Consider the following 17,323-nt stretch of genomic DNA (forward strand, 5'->3'; position numbering starts at 1 on the left):
AGGGTCTCGCCCCCATCTCTGCTGCACAGGCACCAGACACTTCGATTACGGGCTCCCTGTGAGTCTGATAGAAAAATCTCTCCCAGTCTTGCGCAGTGGGAAGCAGCAACGCCTTCAAACCAGAGCTCAGAACTCTCGGCTGGGAGGAGGGAGACAGGGTCCCAGTCTCTGCATTATCATCCTGTGGGTGATAATGAAGAAATGAAGTCCTGTGGGCCTTCATTTCTTTATCTGTGAGGCAGTCAGTACACTCCCTACCACACCCTGCCTTACAGGCTGCCTCAAAACTAGGTAAGATAACATCCGGTACAGCTTTGAGCTTGTGAGAAGAAAGAGGCCAAACAGATATTACCAGGTGTTATTATAATTTGTTGCCAACAATGTATTTGCCAAATATGATGATTCAAAGGAAGGAGAAAGTCCAAGCTGCACATCTAAAGCAAGTGGTTAGAATCATAGCATTCCAAATCTAGATGTCATGAGTTATCCAGTCAATTTCCCTAAATCCTCACCTGAGCCAATGGCCTTTAAAAGGCTCCTGGAACACAACTATTATGCACTTATTTCAAAGAGTGTTCTCATAAGACTGTTTAATGACATGGAAAACTTTCATGAAAACATTATTTCATCATATAATATAACATGAAGCAAAAAAGTTATAAAACTACATGTAGGAGGCAGAAGCAATGAACTAGATTTTAATGCAGCAATGTAGATAGATCCTAAAAAACATGGTACCAGGGAAAACAAGAACAAAGAGGGAAGAAGATATAGCACAAGTTCATCGTGTATATTGAACATTTTACAGGCATATTTAGCCATATATTGAATTCATTAGAGTGAGTGCCTTTTGCAGGAGGTGGAGAGGCAAAAAAAAACAAAAAACAAAAACCTGAAACCAGTGAGAGGCCTTGACAGGACCCCATGAGGATGATGTGTCATGAACTAATGGGTGGGTCTGATTCAACCTCTACTTGAGAGCCAAAGACACCGAATGCAAAAACATATCCAACTAAAGAAACAAAAAAACAATTATAAAGAATTGCTACATACTGTACAATGTATTCACATGGTAAATATATATTTGCATTCAGGGAAAGATGAAATTTCACTGTGGTTTTTCTCTGAGTAGATTACAAGTGATATTTGTTTCTTCTTTCACTTTCCTGTGTTTCTGAATTTTCCAAATTTTCTACAATATGAATGTTTTGTATTATATAATCACAAAAAAACATAATAACACACTTTTTAAAAATACAGTCATGGTGGCCGCGTGCAGTGGCTCATGCTTGTAATCCTAACACTCTGGGAGGCCGAGGTGGGTGGATCACCTGAGGTCAGGAGTTCGAGACCAGCTTGGCCAACGTGGTGAAACCCCATCTCTACTAAAAATACAAAAATTAGCCAGGCGTGGTGGCTCACGCCTGTAGTCCCAGCTATTCAGGACGCTGAGGCACGAGAATTGCTTGAACCCAGGAGGTGGAGGTTGCAGTGAGCCAAGATCATACTACTGCACTGCATCCTGGGTGACAGAGCGAGACTCCATCTCAAAAAATAAAAAATAAAGTACAGTCATGGAAGCCAAGCATAGTAGCTCATGACTATAATCCCAAAACTTTGGGAGGCCGAGGTGGACAGATCACTTAAGCCCAGGAGTTTGAGATGAGCCTGGGAAACATGATGAGACCCTGTCTTTACAAAAAATACAAAAATTAGCCAGGTGTGGTGGCACGTGTCTATAGTCCCAGCTACTCAGGAGGCTGAGGCAGGAGGACTACCTGAGCCCAAGAGGTTGAGACTATAATGAGCCATGACTGCACCACTGCACTCCAGCTCAGATGACATAGGGAGACCCTGTCTCAAAAAATAACATTAATAAAAATTTAAAAAGTAGGCCGGGCACAGTGGCTCATGCCTATAATCCCAGCACTCTGGGAGGCGAGGCAAGTGGATCACTTGAGCCCAAGAATTCAAGAGCAGCCTGGGCAACCCCATCTCCACAAAAATTAGCCAGGCTTAATGGCGCGTGCCCTATAGTCCCAGCTATTGGGTAGGCTGAGGTGGGAGGATTGCTTGAACCCCAGGGGTCGAGGCTGCAGTGAGCCATGATCGCCACTGCACTCCAGCCTGGGTGACAGAGTGAGACTCTGTCAGTCAATCAATCAGTCAATCAATCAGTCAATCAATCGAGTACAGCCATGGAAGGAAATACTATGTAGTTATTCAAAAGAATGAGGTAGATCTATATGTACTGACATGGAAAGAAGGTTATAATATACTCTTTAGTTAAGAAAAAAAAGCAAGCAAAGAATAATGTATTTACCATGATCTTATAGTTGAGAAAAGCACATGTATATTATATACATATATTTATCATGTATATATGGTGTGTATATAACATATACATGATATTTAAATATGGTTGTCTACGTATATAAAAATATTCTAGAATACTGGCACTCAACTTTAGCTAAACATTAGTATCACCCGAAGAGCTCTTAAAAGTCCTGATGCGCAGGCCACCTATTGGAACAATGAAATGACAAGCTCTAGGGATGGGACCCAGGCATCATATCCTTTAACGCTTGCAAGGCCATTCCAGTGAACAGCTGAGGCTGAGAAACGCTGCCCTAGAAAGATCCACCCACTTCAATCTGTTAACAGTGGATACTTGCAAGGAGTGAGATTGGGGAAGGAGAATTTCTACTCTATATATTTCTTTTTTGTTTGAATTTTTATGTCAACTACTACTCTTGTATTTAATGAGAGAGAGAGAGAGAAAGCAATAAACAAAAGGATGGGGAGGAGGCAATCCTGCCCCTGCCTAAGCGGAGCCACCGTGGTGTCCTCTGTTACCTACCTCAGGTGGGCTGCTGTACAGGGCCGTGGGACTCTGACTAAAGCCATTTGGCTTTTCTAGCACCACCTGTTCAAAGAAAAATAAAATTGGTAGTTAAAACAGATGAAAGCAACCAACTTTGAAACATTATTCTCCTAACACTCAAACACTCAAATCTTAGAAAGAGAAGGACAGGGAGAGGGAGAGGAAGGTGAAATGGAGGGAGGGAGGAAGAGAGAAAAAGAAAGGGAGGGAGAAAAGGGAAGGAATGAAGAAAGGAGAAAAGGAAGAGGGAGGGAAGGGAAAGAAAAAAAGATTTCTAGTGTTCCATGAGAAAACAGAAACAAGAGGGGGTGGAGAAATGTTATGTGGCCTTGAAAGGACCTTGAAAGTCTTGTAGGGAGGATGAAAAAAACCTTAGGCTAAAACCTTTCAGCAGATGGAAAAGTATGTGTAGCCCATTCTTCTTAGCCAGGGAATACGTGCAGCTGCCTGCCACAAACAAAGAGTTTCCCTTGCCCCCAGGGATCCTGATAAAGTTTGACAAAGCAAAAATTACAAAGGGGAGCCCTTTTTCACTTATTTCTGACCCAAAGCCTGATTATTCATCATATGACAGCTGGTTTGTGCAAACAAGGGAGCTGGACTTTGGGCCAGTCTCTGCACACACTAGGTTCTTCTGCCACCTGACAAAGTAGCTCCCACCAGCCAGATGTGAGCTCAGGCACTGAAAGACCTACCTTCAGCCAAAGCAAAAATTAGGGAATGTTCCACCACACAAGTGCATGCCCAAGACAAAGAACTTTCCTTGCACCAGCTGCTGGGCCACTGTTTCCCTCAAGGGAATGAAGGCAGGGGCTGCTGCTGGAGCAAGACACTCTGCCTGAACCAAAATGCAAATCAAGGGTACAACTCAGAATCTAAAGGATGAGGGCGAAGTCACAAAGAGAAAGCTCTGCTCTCCTGAAGACATTTCTGTCCTCGAGTTTTGGAAAAACTGAAAAGCAGGATCCCAGGATTATCCATCCCAGGAAAGACTTATCCAATCTGTTCAGTCTAACAAACATTTACTGATGCCTTCTACATCCCAGACCTGGGGGTAATGGGAGGGTGAGGATACAGACACGGGGTGGGGTGGGGTGAACTCCTAACCTTGAGGAGCTTCCCATCCCAGGTTAGACATAACTATATACAAGATTAATAACAGGCTAGGGCACGGACTTCAATTTACGCCACAGGTATCACCCAAACTAAGCAAGATCAGCTTATGAGAAGTGTGGATTTACAGGTGATTGTCTGCTTTATAAAATTCTATTATTACAAGAAGCTTGATCACAGAATCCTTATAGATAAGAGGCTTTGCTAACAACTGATGATATTTAATTTATATAAGTTCAATTTCTGTACAGTGTTTCAGGAGCAGGTGTACTTATGTTTAAGCTGACACGTGTAAATGTAAGTGCTCATCAGCTGGAGAGTCCTAACCAGATTGTGAGTGCTCCAGAGAAGCCAGCATCACCTCTATTTTCTCCATTCCTGGCAGGGATGCTAGATTTAGCACACACTGGGTAATTAGTAAATGAGACTGCCTGGCACAACCCCACCTCCTCGGTGGGGACCCAACCATGGACCATTTCCTATTACCTGTATCTCCTGTCGATGGAGAGAATCTCCTAGGTCCCTGTCAAGCTTGCTACTTATATCCTCCCGGAGCTTCTGTAGGCAGTTCCTGGCCTGGGAGGGGAGGGGAAGAAACTTGAGCTTTAGGGTAGAGAAAGAGAGCACGCCAACTCACCCAACTCTGTGCCCCATCCCTGGCCTGTACTGCGAGTCGGGCACTGTCCTAACGACTGGCTGCAGGATGGAGGGAGGGACCTTGGTCAAGTGGAGCTACAGCTGACATTCTTGTTGGGGAGACACACAACACAAAAGACAAATAAGTAAAATGTGTAATATGTTATATGGGCATAAGTGCCAATGAGAAACATGAGCCAGGGAAGGGAGTTAAGAAATGCTGTGAAAAGTGGCTGGTAATTTTCGATCGGTGGCTGGGACAGTGCTAGGCACATGGTACTTAAGTATTTGTGGATTAATGGATCAGGTATGAAGGGTCGAAAGTTATATATTTGACACCCAGGAGGGCATGGTGGCATTTCAGAGACATAAAGGAAAAAGAAGGGGAAAAATCAGAATCCACAAAAGAAGACAGCCAAAAAAAATGTGAGATTTAGAGAAATGACCTAGGCACTGCGTGAGAGGGAAGGGGTGCCCACCTCCTGGATGTACTGGACCTCACTCTTCAGCTGGTTAATATTCTTCTCATGAATCATCTTGTCTCCAGACCTCCCCTTCAAGTACACCTGAAATAAGAACACCATTTAGTTAAGAAACCTCAAATTAAATTAACTATACAAAAATAGGTAGCTTCATATAGTGCTGGTGGGAGGGTAAATTGTTACCACCAACTTACTGGGTGGAATTTGGTGATTCGGATCAGAAGACCTAAAAATATATTTACTTACTGGTCTATCAATTCTACTTCTAGAAATTTACCCTAATGCAATAAATTTAGCTAAATGCTATATAGCTATATTGGCATAAACACTCACATATATACAGTCATGCATCACTTAATCATAGGAATACATTCTGAGGGATGCATCATTAGGCAATTTCATCCTTGTACAAACATCACAGAGCGTACACACACAAACCTAGATGGCATGGCCTCCTACACCCCTAGGCTGTATGGTGTGCCCTATTGCTCCTAGGCTACAAACAAACCTGCACAGCATGTCACTGTGCTGAATACTGTAGGTGATCATCACACAATGGTAATGTATCTAAACCCAGAAAAAATACAGTAAAGATGGAGTATAATAATCTTATGGGACCACTGTTGTCTACGCAGTCCATCACTGACCAAAACGTTGTTATGTAGCACAGAACTGTACTGTAACTGAGTCAATCATATGGTATGGGATTTATATCTCAAAAAGCTGTTTTATAAAAAAAAAAAGAAAGAGAAATAACAAAAATCATTTTATTTTTTTAAAAATAAGTTCCATCAGCCAGGTGGGGTGGTGCACGCCTATAATACCAGCATTTTGGGAGGCTGAGGCAGGAGGATTGCTTGAGCCCAGGATTTGGAGACCAGCCCAGGCAACAAGGCGAGACTGTCTCTACAAAACTAAAAATATATAAATAAATAAATAAGTTCCATCAGGATGAATCCATTATGGGAAAATATAAGTTCCATAAACACACCTCCTACCTGTCTCCACAACCTCTAGCAGCAAAACATGGTCAGTGGATAGGCTCCTAGTAAGGGCCCCTTGCTTGGGGCCAGGCTGCACAAAGTTGCTAACAGGCAGACTGTCGTCTCCTGGTATTAATTAAGATATTTCTAGGAGATTGCCAGGAACTAGAAGCTCAAGTCTGGTTCTTCCATCAAACCACAAGCTCCCTTTGGCAACAACATCAACTGCTCCCTCTCATATACGTGCAGGGAAGAAGAGGACAGGGAGAAAAGTTGGAGGTGAACTAAGCTTACCTTAATGATCTCCTCATGTCCATCATGGGACTCCACCAGTTCTGAAGCCAGAGAATGACCAGCTGAGTGGCCGGACACCATGGCATAGGTCTTCCTGCCCGCCTGGCCAAAGAGAGATGAGAGAGAGAGAGAGAGAGAGATGGCTCAGAAACCACATGGCAAGCCCAGAACTCCTGCGCCTCAACTAATGCAGAAGACCTGTTTCTCAAAAGACTTGAAGGATTAGTCTGACTTTCCTCTCCAAAAATTCGTTTCAGAACTTCTAACAGAAGCCACACAGCAGCAAGAACACCGGCCAGGGAAAATGGGCAGCAGTAGCAGCTTAGTTTTAATTTTAGTGGGGGACTCCTCCTGCCCCAAAGCAGTGCAGAAGGCTGAGGCAAGCTGGATGTTGCTGAAAGGAGGGGCTCCCACGCTCACGTCACCAGAGTCAGCTCCAGGCAGTACTTGGGTAAGACACCAGCAGCAAGGAAGCACTGGTGCGGGGAGGGGGCCTTGCCCACCAGAATTCCGCAGTACCTTCTGGGCTACGTGTTCAAGTTCATCTCCTGTCAGTTCACCCTGGAGAGTCAGCCTGAGAATGTCCACGTTGCCCTAATAATAACAATGACAGCAACAATAACCCCTCACCTTTACAGTCTACAGGTACAAAGTGCTACCAGTACAGGGGTGCTTCTGCCAGCCCTGTGGAGCGGGCCTTATCATCACCACTTCACAGACTAGGAAAACTGAAGTCCAGGGAGGCAGCATTACCTTGCCCAAGATCAGGTGTTTGGGGTGGTGACTCTGGGACCACCTGACAGTTTTTTCTTTCACAACAAAGATTACCTGGCACACGGCTCTGTAGAGCTCCAGCAGGGCTACCCTGGTTCTTGGACTACAGGGAACACACTGCATGCACTCTTCTTTCTCTAGTTGTGGAGAGGTCATTCCTGGACTGCTCATCCTCAATCCAGAATTTCTGCTCCTGACAACCAGCCAGCAAGTTATTGATGCACTTTACAAGACTAGAATATTCTTCCTGAACTAAACTATAGGAAAGTACCTGAATTCAAACTCCCATTTCTATGAGCCACATGGAAATTATCCAAGTGAAAGCAGGCAAGATAATAGGTATTCATCTAGAGATCAACCTAATTTCAAAGAATGAAGCAGGTTTTCTTTCATAAGTCAAAGAAGTGTGTGTGTGGTGTGTGTGTGTGTGTGTGTGTGTGTGTGTGTGCGTGACTGCAGCCTCGACCTCCCAGGCTTAAGTGATCCACCCACCTCAGCCTCCCAAGTAGCTGGGACTACAGGCACACCAATATGCCCATCTAATTTTTGTATTTTTTGTAGAGATGAGGTTTTGCCATGTTGCCCGGGCTTCAAAGAAGGTTTTTTTAAAAAGGCCGGGCGCGGTGGCTCACCCCTGTAATCCCAGCACTTCGGGAGGCCGAGGCAGGTGGATCACGAGGTCAGGAGATCGAGACTATCCTGGCTAACACAGTGAACTCCCATCTCTACTAAAAAATACAAAAACAAAATGAGCCAGGCGTGGTGGCAGGCGCCTGTAGTCCCAGCTACTCGGGAGGCTGAGACAGGAGAATGGCGTGAACCCGGGAGGCGGAGCTTGCAGTGAGCCAAGATCGTGCCACTGCACTCCAGCCTGGGTGACAGAGTAAGACTCCGTCTCAAAAAAAAAAAACACACACACACACACAACACTTTGTGGGGAAAATTAAAAACCTGAAAGGAAAAACGTGGTAGGAGGGAAAAGTAGGGGCCTGTAGATTGGGAAGATGATAACGTTGAGAGAGGACTAACAAGGCAGAGTAGATCACCTGTACTATGCATGGAAGTGAATGAGGGGCTTAGCCACTATGGATCTCTGGTTCCCACTGGAAAAATAAGGAGTTGGACCAAGTATATCTCAGGCTCCTTCTGGATTCCATCCTGTGACAGCATGAGGATGGAGTATATGCCTCTCCCAGACAATGAAGAGAAATAGGTGCTGGGCTATCCAAGAATGAAAGTGATCTTGAGGTCATCTGGTCATCCCCTGCCTTGAGGCCCAGCTGCATAAATGACATCTTACCGGTACCAGGTTTTAAGGAACCCTCTTAACCTTCCAAATGTCTGGAGAAGATAACCTTCCAACTTGGCGGAGAAGAAATCAGTCTTTGGTGAGATACTTAACTCTTGGTGTTTTTATCTGCAAAAAGGGTATATTACCATCCAACTGAGGGTTTTTTGTTTGTTTGTTTGAGATGGAGTCTTGCTCTTGTCGCCCACGCTGGAGTGCAGTGACACGATCTTGGCTCACTGCAGCCTCCGTCTCCTGGGCTCAAGCAATTCTCCTGCCTCAGCCTCCCAAGTAGCTGGGATTACAGGCACCTGCCACCACACCTGGCTAATTTTTGTATTTGTAGTAGAGATGGGGTTTCGCCACATTGGCCAGGCTTGTCTCAAACGCCTGACTTTGTGATCCTCCCGCCTCGGCCTCCCAAAGTGCTGGGATTACAGGCGTGAGCCACCTCGCCCGGCCCCCAACTGAGGGTTTTTTTGTTGAACATTACTTGAAAATATTGCCGGGTATGCTGGCTCATGCCTGTAATCCCAGCACTTTGGGAGGCCGAGGTGGGAGGATCACCTGAGGTTAGGAGTTCGAGACCAGCCTGGCCAACATGGTGAAACCCCATCTCTACTAAAAATACAAAAAAATTAGCCAGGCGTGGTGGTGGACACCAGTAATCCTAGCTGCTCAGGAGATTGAGGCAGGAGAATTGCTTGAACCAGGGAGGCGGAGGCTAAAGTGTGCCGAGATTGCACCACTGCATTCCAGCCTGGATGACAGAGCAAGATGCCATCTCGAAAAGAAAAAGAAAATGAGAAAATGTATGGAGGTTACTCACTGCCACACAGGGGGGTGGCACTGAAACATCAGCATCCTCTCACATTTTGGATTGGAAAGACAGAAGACACTGCCACAATGGCCCTTAAACCTTCCCAACCTTAGCAAAGTAGCTGGTTTTATGAAAACACTTAATTCCTATGAAATAAAAGCCACATCCTTAGAGTGGCATGCAAGGCTTTCCACAGTCTGGGTAAACTCACACCTCTTGCTACCATCTCTCAGTGCCCTATCCAATATATTCCATGGTTTCCAACTTCAGTGCCTTTGCTCCCATCATTTCCTGTGCCTTAAAGATCTATTCTTCCCATTTTCACCTAGGGCATCTGCAAGTTCCTCGAGTTCATGTTCAAATGCCTCATCTTGCATCCTGTGAGAAACACGTCTTCCCCTCCCTGAGCTCCCACAGCGTCACAAGGCCTCCCATGGCATCTGCCTCTCAGTTATTTGTGTTTTGTGAAGAATAACCCCTTCTGTTAACTCCTCGAGAGCTGTTGTATGCCACAGCCCTTAGCAAAGGTATTTTCTGAATGCGCAGAGAATGCTCCATGACATCTAGGTCAAGAAAATATTACAAAAGAAAAAAGAGGAAATGATTTCAAAATAGCCAGAATGGCTGCCAATTCTTTCTTCCCAGGACATACCTGCACTTTTATTAAAATGCCATCTCGACCAGGCACGGTGGCTCACGCCTGTAAACCCAGCACTTTGGGAGGCCAAGGTGGGTGGATCACCTGAGGTCAGGAGTTTGAGACCAGCCTGGCCAACATGGTGAAACCCCGTCTCTACTAAAAATATAAAACTCAGCTGGCTGTGGTGGCAGGCACCTGTAATCCCAGCTACTAGGGAGGCTGAGGCAGGAGAATCGCTTGAACCCAGGAGGTGGAGGTTCCGGGGAGCCAAGATCATACCACTGCACTCCCGCCTGGGCAACAGAGCGAGACTCTGTCTCAAAAAGGAAAAAAAAAGAACACTATCTCCCCATACCTGGAGGCAGGCTGGGAAAAGGCAGGGCATCCTTCAGTCAGAACAAAGGGGTTATTAGCTAATGAAGGTCAAGTCTGGTCTGTTTCATAAACCTAGGCATTCCAATTGGAAGAGCATAGACAGCTAGGCTGGGTTGGGGCACTGAGAGATGATTCCATCCAGCCATCAGAATTCCAGGTAGAGAGGAGAAAGAGGGTGAGTTGAAAATGTTCTCAAAGAAATAATGACCAAAAACTTTCAAAATTTGGCAAAAGACACAAACCTATAGATTCAAGAAGCCAAGCAAACTTCAAACAGAATAAACATGAAATTCATCCCATGATAGATCATAATTAAATTTCTGATAACTAAAGACAAAGAAAAAATCTTGAAAGCAGAGAAAATAACCGTGAGGGGACCCCTCTTATTTTCTCTTCGGAAATGACAGAGGGTAGAAGGAAGTGGCATACTATTTTTCAAATGCTGAAAGAAAAGAACGGTCAGTTCAGAATCCTGTAACAAAGGAAAATATCCTTCAGAAATGAGGGGGAAATCAAGACACTCTCAGATGAAGAAACCTAAGAGAATTTCTCACCAGCAGACCTACACTAAAAGAATGGCTTAAAAAGTTCTCTAAACAGAAAGGAAATGATTTAAAAAAAAAAAAAGGAAACTTGAAATAATAGGAAGAAAGAAACATGAGTAGAAAAAGATGGGTAAATACAACAAGATTTCCTTCCCCTCTTAGGTTTTCTTTTTCTTTTTTTTTTTTTTTTTAAGTTTTTTTGGCTGTAAGTTGATTCAATGCAAAATAATCCTCTCCAATTTTACAGAGGTGGCTGGCCACATCCACAACCAAATCCACCTCTAAAATGGAATTCGGTTGCTGACCCAGCCCCAGCCTCGGCTTTGCTGTCAGCACCAGGCGGCACAGCACTCCGTCTGTAGGTATCTCTGTCCGCTTTCCCTCTTGTGAGTCTTGCAGGTCGCTCACCCTTCAGACCTTTAGGCTGAGGCCAGCGAGTCTCTGGACAGCTGCAGCATAGAGTGGCAGGCACAATCTCCAGGGCAGATGAAGGTAATCACGGAGATACTGGATGCCCTCATTGGTAACGTACCAGTAGAAATGTCTCCAGGCAAACTGTTCCTTCACATAGCCTCGGAACTTGAGAGGCTGCATGGCCTTCATGACATGAAGATTGGGCACATCCTTGTCTGCCAGCTCCCGGTGCTTAGGCATGTGGACATCCTTCTTGGCCACCATGACTCCCTCCTTAAAAAGCAGTTCATAAATGGCAATCCGGTTCTTAGGCATCAACATCTCAGTGGCTGTAGGAGCCTGGGCCGGGGCTGGAAAGCCCCTCTTAGGTTTTCTAAGTTACATTTGATGATTAAAGCAAAAAGTATAACAATGTCTGATGTGGTTCTAAATGTATGCAGATAAAATATTTAAATATTATAATATTATACTATTAAATATTTAGTATCATTAATGGGAGAAGGTAAAGGGATGCAAAGGAAGGAAAGGTTTCTCTTTTTCACTCAAACTAGTAAAATGCCAACACCAGGAGACTATGATAACCTATGTATACATAATGTATAATACCTAGAGCAACCACTAAAAAGTCTATACAAAGAGATAACACTCAAAAACATTATAAATGAATAAAAATGGAATCCTAAAAAGTGTTCAATTAATCCACAGGAAGGCAGGAAAAAGAAAACAGATAAATGAAAAACAGAAAACCGGGCATCATAGCTCACATCTGTAATCTCAGCATTTTGTTTTGTTTTTGAGACGAATTCTCTTTCTGTCACCCAGGCTGGAGTGCAGTGACGCAGTCTCGGCTCACTGCAACCTCTGCCTCCCGGGTTCAAGCAATTCTCCTACCTCAGCCTCTCCCGTAACTGGGATTACAAACTCCCATCACAATACCTGGCTAATTTTTATATGTTAGTATAGAGGGGGTTTCACCATGTTGGCCAGGCTGGTCTCGAACTCCTGACCTCAAGTGATCCATCTGCCTTGGTCTCCCAAAGTGCTGGGATTACAGGCGTGAGTCACTGTGCCCAGCCTGTAATCTCAGCATTTTGGGAGGCCAAGGTGGGAGGACTGCTTGAGGCCAGGAGCTTGAGACCAGACTGGGCAACAAAGTTGCCCCCTCTCTTCAAAAAAACATGTTTTTTTCTTATCCAGGCATCGTGTTGTGTGCCTGTTGTCCCACAAACTCGGGAGGTTGAGGTGGGAGGATTACTTGAGCTGGGGAGGTTGAGGCTGTAGCGAGCTGTGATCACACCATGGCACTCCAGCCTGGGCTACGGAGTAGGACCCTGAGGAGAGGAGCTGGGGGGTGGGAAGGGAGGAGATGGGGAGGGGGAGGGGAAAGGAAGGGAAGGGAAGGGAAGGGAAGGGAAGGGAAGGGAAGGGAAGGGAAGGGAAGGGAAGGGAAGGGAGGGAAAGGGAAAAGGAAGGAAAGAAAGGGAAGGGGAAAGGAGAAAGGAAAGGGAAAAAGCAGCTTTATTTGTAACAGCCAAAAACTAGAAACAACCCAGATGCCTTCAGTAGAGAAATGGTTAAACAAACTGTGGCACATCTGTTATTGTGGAATACTACTCAGCAATAAAAAGGATCAAACTGGCCGGGCGCGGTGGCTCATGCCTGTAATCCCAGCACTTTGGGAGGCCAAGGCGGGTGGATCACGAGGTCAGGAGATCGAGACCACAGTGAAACCCCGTCTCTACTAAAAAAATACAAAAAATTAGCCGGGCGCGGTGGCGGGCGCCTGTAGTCCCAGCTACTCCGAAGGCTGAGGCAGGAGAATGGCGTGAACCCGGGAGGCGGAGCTTGCAGTGAGCCAAGATCGCGGCACTGCACTCCAGCCTGGGCGACAGAGCCAGACTCTGTCTCAAAAAAAAAAAAAAAAAAAAAAAAGGATCAAACTATTGATACATGCAACAACACTCTCCAGAGAATTTGCTGAGTGAAAAAAGCCAATCACAAAAGTTTACATGCTGTATAATTTCACTTGTGTAACATTTTTTAAATAACAAAGTTATAGAAATGGGAAAAAGACTGGTGGTTACTAAGAGTTAAGAAGAAAGTCAGGGGAGGAGGGAAGTGGGTGTGGCTCTCCAAGGGCAACATGAGGGGTCCTTTTGGTGATGGAAATGTTCCATAGCTTGACTGTATCAATGCCAATATCCTTGTTGTGATAGAGTACCACAGTTTTGCAAGATGTTACCACTGGAAAAAATGGAATAAAGGATACAGGGGAATTCTATTATTTCTCATAACTGCATGTGAATCTGTAATTATCTTTTTTTTTTTTTTTTTTTGAGACAGAATCTCACCTTGTCACCCAGGCTGGAGTGCAATGGCACCATCTCAGCTCACTGCAACCTCCACCTCCCAGGTTCAAACGATTCTCCTGCCTCAGCTTCCAGAGTAGCTGGGATTACAGGCGCCCACCACCACGCCCAGCTAATTTTTGTATTTTTAGTAGAGAAGGGGTTTCACCATGTTGGCCCAGTTGGTCTCAAACTCCTGACCTCGTGATCTCCCTGCCTTGGCCTCCCAAAGTGCTTGCATTACAGGTGTGAGCCACCACGCCCGACCTATAATTATCTTTTTTCTTAAAAAAAAAAAAAAGGAATTAATATTCCTTCAAGTACTTTCAGGGACAAAAATAATATAATGAAGAAAATAAGCATTTACAATCCTGCCACCCAGAAACAGCCACTATTAAAATGTTAGTGTATGCCTTACAATTTTTTTTTTTTTGAGAGGGAGTCTCATTCTGTTACCCAGGCTGGAATGCAATGGCACAATCTTGGCTCACCGCACCCTCTGACTCCCCAGATCAAGCAATCCTCCTACCTCAGCCTCCTGAGTAGCTGGGATTACAGGTGTGCACCATCATATCTGGCTAAGTTTTTGTATTTTTGATAGAGACGCGGTTTTGCCATGTTGCCCAGGCTGGTCTTGAACTCCTGACCTCATGTGATCCACCAGCCTTGGCCTCCCAAAGTGCTGGGATTACAGGTGTGAGCCACCATGCCTGGCCTTAAAATTTAGAACTTTTATTCATCAAAAGACACTGCTAAGAGGGCTGGTGTGGTGGCTCACACCTGTAATCCCAGCACTTTGGGAGGCTGAGGCGGGTGGATCACCTGAGGTCAGGAGTTCAAGACCAGCCTGGCCAACATGCTGAAACCCCATCTCTACTAAAAATACAAAAATTACCCGGGAGTGGTGGCACATGCCTGTAGTCCCAGCTACTCAGGAGGCTGAGACAGGAGAATTGCCTGAACCCAGGAGGCAGAGGTTGCAGTGAGCCAAGATCGTGCCACTGCACTCCGACCTGGGCAACAGAGCAAGACTCTGTCTCAATAACAATAAAATAAAATTTAAAAAAACAGTGCATGGCAACCCACAGAGCAGAAGAAATTCACTATATGTATATCTGACAAAAGATGTCCAGAATATATAAAGAATTCCTACTAAACAAAATGATTAACATGGGATCCAGGACTGAATCCTGGATCAGAAAAAAGATATTAGTGGAAAAAGTGGCGAAACCCAGATAGTCTACAACTTTGTTAACAGCATTGTACCAACATTAATTTCTTTATATGACAAACGTGCCATGGTGACATAAGATGTTAACGTTGTGGGAAAACTGGATGAAGGGTATATAAGAGTTCTCTGTACTATCTTTGCAACTTTTCTGTAAATTTAAAATTATTTCAAAATAAAATGTTTACTTAAAGAAAGAAAGAGAGACAGCCAGCCAGACATGCAGCCCAATAGAAAAACAGGCAGAAGACGCCAACAGACACATCATCATGAGGATACCCAAACAGTCAATAAACATATGACAAGGGGTTCAACTTCATCAGGCATTATCAAAGAACTGGAAAGTAAAACCACAAAACAATGCCACAAAATACCTATCAGAATGACTAACATGAAATGGATAAAAAAAAATACCAAGTGTTCAGCAGATGTGGAACAACCGACACTCTGAGACGCTGATGCTGGGATTGCGCAGCATCACAATCGCTGGAAAATTCAGAAGCATCAACCAAAGATAAACACAAAAGTACTCTAAGGCACAGCAATTCCACCACTAGTTACTCTACCCAACAGAAATGCAAATGTAGGATCTCAGAATATGATACCCCAAAATGAAGGCCTCGGAAGAAAAAAGTTTTCTCTGACTTTCTCCTGACCTCTTTTCTGGCCTTTCATTCCTTCCCTCCCCGTCCCGGGGCTAGCCATAGAAACTAGAATCCCTCTTCTCAAGGTGGGTCATAGAAACCAGAACCCCTTTTCCCCAAAGCCAGCCATAAAACCTAAAAATATTACTCTGACTTTCCACCTCTTTCTATTAAAAGCTAGCCATAAAGAAACTATCTGGCCGGGTGCAGTGGCTCATGCCTGTAATCTCAGCACTTTGGGAGGCATGGGCAGATCACGAGGTCAGGAGTTTGAGACCAGTCTGGCCAACATGGTGAAACCCCATCTCTACTAAAAATACAAAAATTAGCCAGGCGTGGTGGCAGGTGCCTGTAGTCCCAGCTACTCAGGAGGCTGAGGCAGGAGAATCACTTAAACCTGGGAGGTGGAGGTTGTGGTGAGCCGAGATCGTGCCATTGCACTCCAGCCTGGGGACAAGAGCAAGACTCCATCTAAAAAAAAAAAAATTATCTGGCCCACCTTGCTTGATTTGAAGTCATAAGACCCCCATTCCAGAGACGGCCCTGTCTCATACCCGGAAGGAATGCTTAGAGAAGTCAAGAAGAATCTAGACAGACAGGCCTTGCTGGGTCTCACCACTTAGTCTCTTAGCATTAGATCATACCCTTTTTGTCCAATCATATTTCTACACAGCTGCCTATACTTTTTCAAATCTAAGAATGGACTGCTTCTGATTCAGTAAGGCTAGTTTTTAAAAAATAATAAAAATTGAAAATTAAAAAAGAATGGACGTTTTCCTCTGTATATTTGGGTCTTCATTCAGAAGGTTCCTATGTCACCTAAAACTGTGATCAAATAAATCTGTATGCCTTTTTTTTTTTTTTTTTTTGAGACAGAGTCTCTCTCACTCTGTCGGCCAGGCTGGAGGGCAGTGGCATGATCTTGGCTCACAGGCTCAAGCAATTCTCCTGCCTCAGCCTCCCGAGTAGCTGGGATTACCATCGTGTCCCACCACACCCAGCTAATTTTTGTATTTTTAGTAGATGGTTTCACCATGTTGGTCAGGCTACTCTCGAACTCCTGACCTCAGGTAATCCACCCGCCTCGGCTTCCCAAAGTGCTGGGATTATAGGCACGAGCCACTGCGCCTGGGCCTTTTTTCCTTATTTTCTTTTGTCAGTGATTTTCAGCAAAACTTCCGAGGGTGAAGGAGAGGCTTTCCCTTTGCCCTAGCACATACATATGTTTCCCATAAAAGCATGCATACTAGAAAGTTCACAGTAGCATTTTTCAGAATAGCCTCAAACTAGAAATTACCCACATGTTCAGCAAGAGTAGAATAAATTGCAATATATTCATACAATGGAACTTTGTACAACAATGAAAAAGAATGAAGCACTGTACATGCAACATCAGTAAATCTCACAAAGATGTTAAGCAAAACAATCCAGACACAAAAGTATACTATATGATTCCACTTACATAAAAAGCACAAAAATAAGCAAAACTAATATAATTTGTACTTTAGAAGTCAGGATAGTAGTTACCCTCGAGGTGGAGGTGAGTGGTAATTAGAAGGGGACATGAGGGGCTTCTATGGTGCCCGTAATGATGTGTTTCTTGATGTGGCTGCTTACAGGAATGTGTCCAGTTTGTGAAAATTACTTGACTGAACATTTGTGATGTATATATTTTTCTGTATATATGTTACTATTAAATGTTTTTAAAAACAAAAAATCAAAAACTCCTTATTATGGTATTCGAGTCCCCTTATGATCAGGACCGTCACAGTCTATACCACATAAAATGTTTTGACTCCCTCCAGTACCCCAATGTACCCCGCACTCTATCCCCAACTTTTTCCTGATCCCATTG

General features: G+C 44.4%; 1 protein-coding gene and 1 pseudogene across 2 annotated transcripts in view; both read right to left on the reverse strand.

Moving 5' to 3' along the window:
• TUFT1 (tuftelin 1) overlaps nt 1–17,323 on the reverse strand; it is a 43,482-nt gene that overhangs the window by 14,880 nt on the left and 11,279 nt on the right. The window contains exons 2-5 of one of the 2 annotated variants that reach the window (XM_003259242.3): nt 6,393–6,494; nt 5,113–5,199; nt 4,484–4,573; nt 2,861–2,926 (exon numbers count right to left, since the gene is read on the reverse strand). In XM_003259242.3, coding sequence (XP_003259290.2) covers nt 2,861–2,926; nt 4,484–4,573; nt 5,113–5,199; nt 6,393–6,494 — 345 coding nt within the window. The remainder of the gene's footprint in view (nt 1–2,860; nt 2,927–4,483; nt 4,574–5,112; nt 5,200–6,392; nt 6,495–17,323) is intronic. The other variant, XM_012510967.2, reaches the window with a different exon arrangement.
• LOC101178931 lies at nt 11,076–11,569 on the reverse strand (annotated as a pseudogene).

Source organism: Nomascus leucogenys, chromosome 12 (assembly GCF_006542625.1).
Source record: "Nomascus leucogenys isolate Asia chromosome 12, Asia_NLE_v1, whole genome shotgun sequence".
Taxonomy (NCBI): domain Eukaryota; kingdom Metazoa; phylum Chordata; class Mammalia; order Primates; family Hylobatidae; genus Nomascus; species Nomascus leucogenys.